The sequence below is a fragment of the Leopardus geoffroyi genome, chromosome B3, assembly GCF_018350155.1.
Source record: "Leopardus geoffroyi isolate Oge1 chromosome B3, O.geoffroyi_Oge1_pat1.0, whole genome shotgun sequence".
Lineage (NCBI taxonomy): Eukaryota > Metazoa > Chordata > Mammalia > Carnivora > Felidae > Leopardus > Leopardus geoffroyi.
Window position 1 is genome coordinate 72224122 of NC_059337.1, and position 13935 is coordinate 72238056.

The following is a 13935-nucleotide window of genomic DNA, read 5'->3' on the forward strand; positions in this document are numbered from 1 at the left end:
TTGAATGTTTTTATCATGAAAGGATGTTGGATTTGTCAATTTTTTTTTCTGTGACCATTGATATGATGTCGTTTTGTCTTTTAGTATATTAATATGGCATATTACATTGATTTTTCATATTTTAAACCAAGCTGTATTCCTGGGATAAATTCCTTTTGGTATGATTAACAGCCATTTTTTGTTTTTTAATGTTTTATTTATTTTTGAAAGAGAGAGCACAAGTCAGGGAGGTGCTGGGAGAGGGGTGAACAGAGCATCTGAATTGGGCTCCATGCTGACAGCAATGAGCCTGATGTGGAACTCAAACTCAGATACCATGAGATCATGACCTGAGCCACATGTTCAACTGACTGAGCAACCCAGGTGCCCCTGGTTAAAAGCCTTTTTATGTGTTGGTTGATTCAGTTTGATATTTTTTTGTTGAGGATTTTATGTCTGTGGTTATAAGAGATACTGATCTATGTTTTATTTCTTGTGATGTCTTTGGTTTCAAACTCATGTAATAAGTTGGGAAGTGTTGCTTGTTCTATTTTTTGGAAGGCTTTGTGAAGGATTGATGTTAACTCTTCTTTAAATATTTGGTAGAATTCATCAGTGAAGTCATCTGGGCTTGAGATTTTCTTGGTGGAATGTTTTTTATTAAAAATTCAGTCTCATATGTCTGTTCAGGTTTTCTGTTTCCTCTTGAGTCAATTTTAGTAATTTGTGTCTTTCTAGGAAACTGTCCTCTGCACCTGTGTTATCTAGTTTGTTGACATACAATTGTTTGTAGTATTCCCATATAGTTCTTTTCATTCTTTAAGTTGGTATGATGTCACTTTGTTCATTCCTGATTTTAGCAATTTGAGTCTTCTCTCTTTAATCTTGGTCAGTCTAGCTAAAGTTTTGTTAACTTTGTTTATCTCTCCAAGAGCCAATATTTGTTTTATTAATTTTCCCTATTTTTCTGCTTCTTGTTTGATTTATTCTTGCTCTACTCTTTGTTTTTTCCTTCCTTCTGCTTGCTTTGGGTTTAGCTTCCTCTTCTTTTTCTAATTTCTCAAGGTTTGATTTGAGATCTTCTTTTTGAATGCAGACATTTACAGCTATAAATTTCACCATTAGCTCTGTGTTTAACTACATCCAATAAATTTTGGGTTGTGTTTTCATTTGTGTAAGACATTAGCAATAAAACATGTTCAATTAAAAAAAAAAAAAAAACGGAGGACCTAGTCAAGCCAGGAGGTAACAAAGCCACATAATGTCTAGAGCTTGTTCAGTTACTGATGCTAAATGGATCATAATATTTTAATAAGGGAAAAATCTTTTTGTTCATAATGCTCTTTAGCAGTGCACAACTGGGGATTTTGTGCTTCTCAAACCTTTAACTCTTCCATGAACTGAAATGCGAACTGAGATAATTTTCAGTCAGAAAAGTCATAGTATTAGTGACTGAAAACCCTGTGCAGGAATTAACCACCTAGAGAGTCTAGTCAATTTTGAGGCCATCCACATGACCAAAGAGCCAAAATAACTTAATGTTTATTCAGAAGAAGGTGCCAGAATGAAGGATTTACATATTGATTTTGTGGAAAAAGAAACTTTTATAGGTTTTATTACAAACTGTGTCCAATTTTATTCCTGTTATTTATGTAATAGTTAAAAGTAAATGAAGTAAAGTGCTTGTTATAAATGCAGATTTTCATAAAGGCTTATGGTCATGTTAAAAATTGTCTTCCTTGGGGGCTCCTGGGTGGCTCAGTGAATTAAGTGTCCTACTCTTGTTTTCGGCTCAGGTCATGATCCCAGTGTCATGGGATTGAGCTCCACATTGGGCTCTGTGCTGACTATGTAGAGCCTGCTTGGGATTCTCTCTCTCCCTCTCTTCCCCTCTCTTGCTCACACACTCTCTCTCTCAAAATAAATAAACATTAATAAATTTTTTTTCTTCCTAGTGACCATACTTTCTTTCCTATTAAGCTAAGTGGCCTAGCAATCAGCTGCATTATTTTGTAAGTTCATTGGTTTGGAAGTTATATCTATTTTATTCCCCCCATTCTAAGCAATATTGAATTTATTTTAGATACTTTGGGAGAAAAGAAACTTTTTAAAAATTTTTTTAATGTTTATTTCTGAGAGAGAGAGAGCATGCACAAGCAGGAGAGGGATAGAGAGAGAAAGGAGACACAGAATCCAAAGCAGGCCCAAGGCTCTGAGCTGTCAGAACAGAGCCCAACATGGGTCTTGAACTCACAAACCGTGAGATCATAACCTGAGCCAAAGTCGGACACTCAACTGACTGAGCCACCCAGGTGCCCTGAGAAACTTTTTTTTTAATTGAAGTATAGTTGACACACAATGTTACATTAGTTTTAGGTGTACAGCATAGTGATTCATGATCTCTTTACTTACACTATCTATGCTCATTACAAGTGTAGCTACCATCTGTCACTATTCAACACCATTGACTGTATTCCCTATGTTGTACCTTTCATCCCTGTGACTTATTCATTCCATAACTCCCACTCTCCTTCTTCCATTTTTCCCATCCTTCTACCCCTTCTGCTCACCAGTTGGTTCTCTGTATTTATGGGTTTGTTACTGCTTTTTTTTTTTTTTGGATTGCACATATAAGTAAAATCATATTGTATTTGTCTTTACCTGACTTATGTCATTAATAATACCTTCTAGGCCCATCCAAGTTGTTACAAATGGCAAGATCTTATTTTTATGGCTGAGTAATATTCCAACGTATATATCATATCTTTTTTTTTTAAATGTTTATTTCTTTTTGAGAGAGAGACAGAGACAAAGACAGAGCACAAGACAGGGAGGGGCAGAGAGAGAAAGAGACACAGAATCCAAAGCAGGCTCCAGGCTCTGAGCTATTAGCACAGAGCCCCATCATGGGGCCTGAACTCATGAACCACAAGATCATGACCTGAGCTGAAGTTGGACAGTCAACCGACTGAGCCACCCAGGCACCCCTATATACATACCACATCTCCTTTATCCATTCATCTATCTTGGATTGTTTCCTTATTATTATTATTTTTAATTTTAGAGCTAGGAAAAGGGGCAGAGGGAGAGAGAGAAAGAATCCTCGGTGTGCTCCATGCTCAGCACAGAGCCCAATGTGGGGCTCAATTCCATGACCCTGGGATCATGACCTGAGCCAAAATCAAGAGTTGGACACTTAACCAACTGAGCTACCCAGGCTCCCTACATTGTTCCCATATCTTGGCTATTCTAAATAATGCTGAAGTAAACATAAGAAGTGCATATATCTTTTAAAACTAGTGTTTTTGTTTTTTTATGGTAAATACCCAGTAGCTAAATTACTGGATCATATGGTAATTCTATTTTTAATTTTTTGAGATAACTCCATACTGTTTTCCACAGTGTCTACATCAATTTGTGTTCCCACCAATGTTGCATGAGGGTTCCTTTTTCCCCACATCCACACCAACACTTGATATTTCTTGTCTTTTTGATACTAGCCATTCTGACAGATATAAGGTGATATATCTCTTTGTGGCTTTAATTTGCATTTCCCTGATTATTAGTGATGTTGAATATCTTTTCATGTCACCCAGATCTTAGTTTTTGGTTTGTTTGTTTGTTTGTTTTTAAGTAATCTCTACACCCAATGTGGGGCTTGAACTCAAGACCCAGGATCAAGAGTCACATGTTCTACCAATTGAGACAGCCAGGTCCCCCTGATAGGTTTTTTTGTGGGTTTTTTTGTCTTTTTTTTTTTTTTAAGTTGGCTCCATGCCGAACATTGGGCTTGAACTCACACCCTGAGATCAAGAAGTGCTCCCATGAAGATATTTTTTTTAATTTTTAAAAAATGTATTTATTTATTTATTTATTTATTTATTTATTTATTTTTATTTTAAAAAATTTTAACGTTTATTTATTTTTTTATTTTTATTTATTTATTTAATAAATTATGTTTTATTTATTTTTGAGACAGAGAGAGACAGAGCATGAATGGGGGAGGGGCAGAGAGAGAGGGAGACACAGAATCGAGAGCAGGCTCCAGGCTCTGAGCCATCAGCCCAGAGCCCGATGCGGGGCTCGAACTCACGGACCACGAGATCATGACCTGAGCTGAAGTCGGACGCTTAACCGACTGAGCCATCCAGGTGCCCCAAAAAATGTTTTTATTTATTTTTGAGACAGAGACAGAGCATGAGCAGGGGAGGAGCAGAGCGAGAGGGAGACACAGAATCCAAAGCAGGCTCCAGGCTCCGAGCTGTCAGCACAGAGCCTGATGCGGGGCTCAAACTCACAGACTGTGATAACATGACCTGAGCAGAAGTCAGACACTTAACCGACTGAACCACCCAGGTGCCCCCCATGAAGATATTTTAAAAGGACACCAGAACCAGCTTGAAGGGCTCACACTGGCTGAATCTGGGACAGTTTGAGCGTGAAGATGAATAATGATAGGGATGCCTGGGTGGCTCAATCAGTTAAGCCTCCAACTCTTGATTTTGGCTCAGGTCATGATCTCATAATCATGAGATCAAGCTCCGCACTGAGCTCCACACGCTGGGCATAAAGCCTCCTTGGGATTCTCTCTCTCTCTTTCTCTGTCCCTCCCCTGCTTGTATGCTCTCTCTCTAAAAAGAAATAAAAATTAGAGGCACCTGGGTGGCTCAGTTGGTTGACCATCCTACTTCAGTTCAGGTCATGGTCTCATGGTTTGTGAATTCAAACCCCGTGTCGGGCTCTGTGCTGACAGCTCAGACCCTGGAGCCTGCTTCAGATTCTGTGTCTCCCTCTTTCTCTGCCCCTCTCCTGCTCATGCTCTGTCTCTCTCAAAAATAAATAAACATTAAAAATAATTTTTAATAAAAAAATAATAAATTTTGGGGGAAAAATGTATGGTATCAATGGATTATAACCCATTGACTAAAATAGGAATCCATGAAAGTGTATAAATATGTTATAATTGTATAACATGAGATTGTATAACATGTATAATCCATGAGGTTATATAAATATGTATATAAATATGTTAAGTAATAAATTTATTGAAGGGAGATCTTTCTCTTATAGTACAATTCCAACTAATAAATGTAGGAGTAATGGAATGAGAATTATTCTATGGCTATGTCCTTGTTTTTAGGAAATATACAATAACATGTTTAAAAGTAAAGGGACAGAGGTGTCTGGGTGGCTCAGTTGATTAAGCGTCCCACTCTTGGTTTTGGCTCAGGTCATGATCTTACAATTTAGTAGTTAAAGGCTTGCATTGGGCTCTGTACTAACAGCATGGAGCCTGCTTGGGATTCTGTCTTCCCCCTCTCTCTGCCCCTCCCCTGCTCACACTGTCTCTCTGTCAAAAATAAATAAACTTAAAAAAAAGTAATGGACATGATGTGTACAACTTACTTTCAAGTGGTTCCAAGAAATAATAAAGATATATGTAATATCATATATTGTGAGATATGCATATTTGGAGAACAATTTGGCAGATTTTTGAAAAGTTAAATATATACCTATCTTATGACCCAGCTATTTCATTCCTACATATTTGCCCAAGAGAAATTAAGAAATGTCTATATAAAGACTTACAGATATATTTTCATAGCTGCTCTATTTGTAATAGCCAAAACCTGGAAATAATTCAAATGTCCACCAAATGGATAAATTATGGTGTATCTATCTGTACAGTGAAATACTACCAGCAACCAAAAGGAACTATTGATATAAGAAACACCATGGATGAATCTCAAAATAATTATACTGAGTGAAAAAGGTCAAAACAGCCCCCCAAAAACTAAAAAATAAAATGGGTACATAATGGATGATTTGATCTATATCAAATTCTAAAGAATCGAATCTGTAGTGACATAAAACATATCAGTGGTTTCCTGGGAACTAAAGTAGAATTGGGGTTAGGATGGAGTAGAGAGGAATGGGTCACAAAGGGGCCAAGGAAACTTGGCTATCATGGATATGTTTGTTATCTTAACTGTGAAGGCTTCACAGTTCTAACACATGTCAAAATTGACCAAATTTTACACTTTAAATATATTCAGCATATTACATGCTAACTATACTTTAATAAACCTGTTTTTTAAAAAACTTATCTTTTCCAAAGGATAGACCAGAGAGGGGGTAGTGGTGGCTGAGGTGGTTCTGAGACTGAAGTTCTGAGCGCTGTCTTTTAGGGAAAGAGCTATATTTTGAGTGCTGGAGTTTTAGGTTCTTTCCCATGCAATCAAGAGCTGAGTCTGGGCCAGTGAACATTAACACACTGAAAAGTGTGCTCTAGTTTCCTCTGCTTAGAACAAGCAGATGCTGTATTTCAAGGAGGCAACTTTGGGAATGGTTTCTCCAGACCACAAAAACAAATTAGATGACTTTTTGGTAATCAAGAAAGGTTTCTATCCATTTCCTTAGTAAGGGTTTGAAGATGGTTGTGGGCACAGTCTTTGTCTATGTCCAAATTATCTAGTAAGTAGAAAAAATAGAAGAGCAAATTAAAAAAATTTTAAGTAGACTAACAGCCCAATTTGATGTTTTTATAAAGAGAATGTACTTTCTAGACAGGAAATTAAGTCATACCTTGTGCTGAAACAATACAGAATGATATCATTCCATAGCATTCCTGGATATGGAATAAAGAGGTCCATTAGCACACATTTCATATACTTCCTGAATTTCCTTTCAAACACACGACTCAGATAGAATGAAGCCCTCTAGACAAAATGTGATGAGAGACCTGATGGATTAAAAAAAATTACATGTAAAAATAATCTCTCTTTACCCTTTTCTGGGACTTTAGGTAAGAATATAAAAACTCAACCACCCCTGAGCAGAATGAGCCGGGAAGAACTGGAGGACAGCTTGTTTCGTCTTCGTGAAGAGCACATGTTGGTGAAGGAGCTTTATTGGAAGCAACAGGATGAGATCAAAAGGTACCTTGTGTTCTCCTTAAGCTGGGGAACAAAGGGGAACAGGGGCAAGTCAGAGAAGGAGGTTTTTATTTGCAAAACAAAACCAAAAATCATATTGATCATTTCCTGTATCAGGCATGTTAGAAGTGCTTTATGTATATTAACTAACTTATTATAAATGCAATTAACTTATTTAATACTATGAGGGAGGAGGTATTATTAAGAGGAAAAGAAAACATAAAAAGGTTAAGTAACTTGTGGGGCGCCTGGGTGGCACAGTCGGTTAAGCGTCCGACTTCAGCCAGGTCACGATCTTGCGGTCCGTGAGTTCGAGCCCCGCGTCGGGCTCTGGGCTGATGGCTCAGAGCCTGGAGCCTGTTTCCGATTCTGTGTCTCCCTCTCTCTCTGCCCCTCCCCCGTTCATGCTCTGTCTCTCTCTGTCCCAAAAATAAATAAATGTTGAAAAAAAAATTAAAAAAAAAAAAAAAAGGTTAAGTAACTTGCCTAAAGTCACAACTAGTGAGTAACTGTGCTAAAAAGCCCTTAACTCCGAAATATACCATGTACAGTAACCTTAAGTTATTGGCTTTCAAAAGGGCATCTCTTGGGATGAGACCTGGAGAGGAATCTGAGATGGAGTGTGGATAGATTAACAGATGGGAAGAATAGTAGTTCTGAAAGTTCAGAGTTTATCTCTAGGACATATTTTAAACATATTGGTGTCAATGCCTTCCAGCCAAAGACTAGCAGGAACACACCTATAGTTGAGCAAGTTGGGTTTATTATTCACTGCAGCTAGAGAAATGCACACCATAGATGATACAGTCATTTCAGTAAGAATGTGTTAGAAAAAAAATCTATTACAGGATTTGAGCTTCAGTTGGGTGATTTGTGGGAGGGTCCAAGGGTAACAGGAGTTTGCTCCAGATGTGATACCGTTAGAAAGCAGGGACAACTCCGCATTTGGATATTATCTGCAGGGAAGTAGACTAGAGTGAAGCTAAAGCTGTAATTGGTTAGAATAGCACTCACTTATTAGCCAGGAAAGGAGAATGTTTGGTATTTTGTGTGCAGCACAGTGACCTTGTGTTTGTGTTTAGATGAAATTATACAGTGGCCTTGTTCAGTATCACTCTATCATGGTCTCAGTGGCCTTGTCTGATGTTGGTGTTGTGTGCGATTGTGTCCAACAGGATAATAACATGACCTAGCTGTGAACAACAGGCCAGCTTCACACAACACCGGGAACTAGTTAGGTTAGACCTACTCCCCAATGTCAAGAGCATCTTTTTGCTTTCTTACTGGTAATCCCCAGGAGTGGTTCATAGCTTCATGTAGAATCTACAGGATACAGGCTTCCATTGTATGCCAACACTCTTCAGAGTGAGAGATTCTTTTATATTGCAGAGAACTTGAGAATCTGGTGAAAGCAGAAGGTTGCATAGGCCAAAAAATACTGCTTCTTGGTTGATAACCAAAAAGTACTTGAGATTATAGATATTAAGTGGCTAAAAATTAGATTCCATCACCCTTGGCTTTGGGCAATTTACCCGGCTGTTTCATGACTTGATTTCTTTATCTGGATATGATATGTAATAATAATAATAATAGCTAACTTCTACAGTGCTCACAATGCACAGCACTGTTCATTTTCTTTAAAAAAAATTTTTTAATGTTTTATTTATTTTTGAGATAGAGACAGTGTGAGTGGGGTAGGGGCAGAGAGAGAGGGAGACCGAATCTGAAACAGGCTGGGCTCAAACTCACAAAGGGTGAGATCATGACCTGAATTGAAACCAAGAGTCAGACAGTTAACTGACTGAGCCACCCAGGCACCCCTGCACAGCACTGTTCTAAACACTTTACATGTATTTATTTAATTCACTTCTCCTAACAATCTAATGAGGCAGGTGCTATTTTTATCTTTATTCATAGATGAGGAAACTGATCACAAAAGGTTAATGACGTACCCAAAGCCACACAGTATGTCAGAACTGGCAGGCAGGGGGACCACAGAATTGGATGATAAGGGTTGAAAGCATGATTTTAGGTCAAGATGACAGATAGTGGGGGGCACCTGACTGACTCAGTCTGTGGAGCATGAGACTCTTGATCTCGGGATTGTGAGTTCGAGCCCCACGTTGGGTGTAGAGATTAATTAAAAAAAAAGATGACAAACAGTGATTGACTGTCCACCATAGGTAAGTCTCAATATATACTAGGGGCTATAGGGGTGTATAGTAGAGGCTGTAGGAGAGTAATCCTTAAAGTTGGGTACATATACGGGGGTGTGCAGACAAGTGGGATGGGAGAAGTAAATATTAAAATTTATGCTTATATTTAATTACCAATTCTTTAAAAATTAGTATTTTTGTAGGGGTGCCTGGGTGGCGCAGTCGGTTAAGCGCCCGACTTCAGCCAGGTCACGATCTCGCGGTCCGTGAGTTCGAGCCCCGCGTCAGGCTCTGGGCTCATGGCTCAGAGCCTGGAGCCTGTTTCCGATTCTGTCTCCCTCTCTCGCTGCCCCTCCCCCGTTCATGCTCTGTCTCTCTCTGTCCCAAAAATGAATAAACGTTGAAAAAAAAATTAGTATTTTTGTTTATGTTGTAACATAATCACAATTTATTAGGACAGAAGACAATGTATATTATTTAAAAGTAAATATATAAATAAATACATTGACGAACCCCCCCCCCCACTTTTTTATTGCAATAGAATGGACAAAGATGGATACCACAACCTCCCTGTCCTCAAAAACTTACAGTGTATTGGGGATAGAAAATTAATTTTTTAAAGTATTGGTAATGGACCACAGTAGATAAATTTATATCAGAGATCAGTTCATGATGATTTGCCACCAAATGAACTGTAGAAATAATAACTCACAGAATTGGAAAGGCCCCTTCCACCGGCTCTACTTTTGCCCTTAGGATGAGGACAGCGTTGCGTCGGCTGATGGCTTCTGGCCGGGACCTGAGGGCAGAGGTGGTGGAAGCCCAACAGCCTGCACCTCTGCGGCGGAAGGCGGGGTGGCGACAGCCCCCCACTAAGCACCAGCGCCCCCTGCTGCATGGGCTGCAGCTGCAGTTCCAGCGCGTCGGCCCCCCAGCTCCCCGCCGCAGCCAGCCTCGGGTCCACGCGGGACACAGACAGCTCCGCACGGCCGGTGCGCCGGTTCCCGAGAAACCCAAGAGGGGTAAGGTTCAGGACCAAGTTTCCAACAGGGCTGAAATACTGGGAAGGACTGATTTGGCAGCCACATTTTCCTCCTTACTGCTTTATTCCACCTGCCCTTTTCCCCAGTAGTTTCTACCTTCCTAAAATCTTTTTTCTCCTGGTATGTCAGGTTCACAATTCTCAGTTCACCATGAAGTAGCGGAGAGGAGAGAAGCAGACAAGGGAAACAGGAATTCTGCTGACCAAGTTATGCAGGGGGCCTAGAAAATAGATTCGAATTATCCTTGATGATGAGTGATTTTAGGACAGGTCCCTCTACGGGAACTATGGGACCCTGGACTAATGCTGTGCATCTAAAACTGGGATTATTAGCTTTTTTTGGAAAGTGGACGCCTTTGAGCTCATGATCAAACCGAGGCCTCCTCCCAAGAAAAATACACATATACATAATCAAAACTTTGCAGGGGCACCTGGAAATTCTGAAGTCCAAACTTAGAAATCAGGCTGTAAGTGAGAAGTTGCGATTTCTTTTCTTCCTGTATTCCAAATGGCTAAGAGTCTATGGCTGCTAGGAAACCCAACATTGAATTAAATAAAATTTTTTTGTGTAAATTTCCTTCACCTAGCCTCCTCAGCCCTGATTTAGGTCCATAGGAATTTGTTGTCTTTAGTTAAGTCTAAGTTCAGTTTGACTTCAGCATTATTGAGTATGAGTTATATACCCAGCATCAGAGGTAAAGATGCATTAGAGTTTTAGACACATAGTCCCTTTCTTCTTCCCATTTATACTCACTTACTTGACAGTCTGTAGTCCCGCTCATTTATTAAGTCTGTATTTGCATATCTATGCAAGAGTAAAGACTGAGAGGGATGCCTGTGGTAGCTCAGGCAGTTAAGCAATTCTTGATTTCGGCTCAGGTCACAATCTCCTGGTTTGATGAGTTCAACCCCCAAGTTGGACTCTGTGCTGACAAGTGTGGAACCTGCTTAGTATTCTCTCTCTCTCTCTCTCTCTCTGGGTGTGTGTGTCTGTCTGTCTCCCTCCCTCCCAGCTCTCTCTCTCTTTCTCTCTCAAAAATGAATAAATTAAAAAAAAAAGAATTGAGGAAAAAGAAAAAAGAGTAAAGACTGAGACCCCCTCCCCTGAGATCAGCAGTTATTATAAGGATTTCCCCCCAGGTCTCACAGCTCCCTACTTTTAGCCCTTAGTGTTCTGGAGAAATCTATTGCAGAGTCTGCATCTTCTGTCTAAACTTCCAGAGCCCAGTGACAGGCTGAGCTACACAGCCCCTCCTACATTCAAAGAACACGTGACAAATGAAAATATCAGAAGTGAAATATCCAGTGAATCCAGTGAACTGTAAGTTCTTACTCCTTTATCCTGCACTGTTACTCCTTCAGCTTTAATTGGAAATACATTATTTAGGGAACAAGTGAATGTTGGCATTTTGAAATCTTTGCAGCATAATCAGAGAAGCTGAAAGTCAACTCTAGGTCAAATTCCAACTTCATTGCTTAAAAGATGGGAAATCAGCATCTGTCTGTCTTTGAAAAAAAAGGCAAATAAAGGCCTTTTCCTTAATTGAAGGTATTCTGTCTCCTTCCCTTTATATTTTTCTCCCTTAGGTCATAATTAATTTATACTTCTGTTTGACACTTGAAAGCTATATTTTGTAAGATTAACCATCACACATATCCTCTAACTTCTTTTCATACATGTGAGAACTCAGTTCTAAATGCCTAGAACAGAAATTTCTATGTCTTCTTTTTGTGTTTAATGTTCCTAATTCTAGCAGTATAATTTCTTTCAGCAAAGTCATAATTATGACTAAACTCATTGGTCTGTGCATGCCTTAACAGTGCTCATATTGTGACCAGCAATACGATGCTGTTGGAAGAACCACCCAAGTCTCCTGAGAAAATGTGGTCCAAAGATGAAGATTTTGAACAGAGAAGGTCTTTGGGGTGTGCTCAGAAGGCCACAGAGCTTCGGTAAGAGTGCAGCATTCCATGCCTCAAGCCATATGAACTGGAAAAGTAAGAGATTCTTACTGGTATCTTTCCTCTGTCTCAGAGGAAAGGAGAATGCCTGGGGTTAAATTCAGTCTGAGAAATAGACCTGGATTCCTGTGTGGGTTAAGAAATGGATTAACCTAAAGAGAATGTTTATGTAAATTAGAAGATTTGCTGCTTCACTTCACAGAAGGAAAACTGTTTCATCCTTGTCACAGATAGGAGTTCTCAGCTCTCACTGTGCATCAGTCTTTGGAGAACTTTATTTGATTTGATTTATTTATTTTTGAGAGTGAGAGGGGGAGAGAGAGTGAGAGAGGGAGGCAGGGAGAGAGAATGATTCGGGGAGGGGCAGAGAGAGAAGGAGAGAGAGAGAATCCCAAGCAGGCTTGGCACTGTCAGTCTAGAGCCTGATGTGGGGCTCGAATTCACGAACTGTGAGATCATGACTTGAGCTGCAATCAAGAGTCGGTTGCCTAACTGACTGAACAACCCAGGTGCCCCTGGAGAACTTTTTTTTTTAAAGTAGACTTTATTTTTTTAGATTTATGAGTTTTAGATTTATAGCAAAATTGAGCAGAAAGTACAGAGATTTCCCATATATCCCTCATTTCCCGCCCCCACAGCCTTCCACACTATCGGTCTCCCATACCAGAGTGGTATTTTTGTGACCATGGATGAACCCACACTGATATATCATTATCACCCAGAGTCCATAGTTTACCTTAGGGTTCACTCTGGGTGTTGCACATTCTATGGGTTTGGACAAATGTATAATGACATGTATCTACCAGTACAGTATTATATAGAATAGATTCACTGCCCTAAACATCCTCTGTGCTCTCTGCCTGTGCATCCCTCCCTCCCCCCTCCCCCCCGGCACCGTTGATCTTTCCACTGTTTTTCTGACTTTGTCTTTGGCCAGAATGTCATATAGTTGGAATCATACACTATGTAGTCTTTTCAGATTGGCTTCTTTCACTTAGCAGTATGCATTTAGGTCTCCTGCATGTCTTTTCATGGCTTGATAGCTCATTTCTTTTAGCACTGAATAATGTTCCATTGTCTGGATGTACCACAGTTTATTTATCCATTCACCTACTGAAGGACATCTTGGTTGCTTCCAAATTTGGGCAATTATGAATGAAATTGCTATAAACATCCATGTTCAAACATAGTTTTCAATTGGAGATGTTTTAAAACCACAGAAGTCGGAGGGTGGTGTCTGGGGGGGTCTGAGTTGGTTAAGCATCCCACTTTAGCTCAGGTCATGATCTCACGGCTTGTAAGCTCGAGCCCTACATCAGGCTCTGTGCTGTCAGTGCAGAGCACACTTGGGATCCTTTGTTTCCCTCTCTCTCTCCCCCACTCACTCTCTCAAAAATAAAAATCTAAAAAACAAATAAATAAAACCATGGAAGCCTGAAGAGGAGGTGAGTGAGGGATGGGCTAAATAGGCGATGGGTGTTAAGGATGGTACTTGTTGTGATGAGCACTGGATGTTGTATGTAAGTGATGAATCACTGAATTCTACACCAGAAACCAATATTACACTGCATGTTAACTAACTGGAATTTGAATAAAAATTTGGAGAAAAAAAAAAAGAAATGTTCTAATCAAAAAAAGACAATATTGATTAAGAAAACAAAAAATAATATATGAGATAATACAATATGGAACATACCACATAAAAATAAATAGGTAAATAAGTTATATAAAAGAAAAAAAGTGTGTATCTTATAATTTATTTCATGTAAACAGATTCTGAAAATTAAAAAATAGATAAAACCCTACAGAAGTCTGGGCCCTATACCAGAGATTCCCTTTCAATTATGTGGGAGTGGAGTTC

General features: G+C 39.4%; 1 protein-coding gene across 8 annotated transcripts in view; it reads left to right on the plus strand.

The window, feature by feature from the left end:
• RPGRIP1 (RPGR interacting protein 1) overlaps positions 1–13935 on the plus strand; it is a 90898-nt gene that overhangs the window by 18988 nt on the left and 57975 nt on the right. For all 8 annotated transcript variants that reach the window (XM_045450314.1, XM_045450309.1, XM_045450310.1 and 5 more), the window contains exons 3-6: positions 6785–6917; positions 9827–10092; positions 11334–11433; positions 11934–12065. In XM_045450314.1, coding sequence (XP_045306270.1) covers positions 6785–6917; positions 9827–10092; positions 11334–11433; positions 11934–12065 — 631 coding nt within the window. The remainder of the gene's footprint in view (positions 1–6784; positions 6918–9826; positions 10093–11333; positions 11434–11933; positions 12066–13935) is intronic.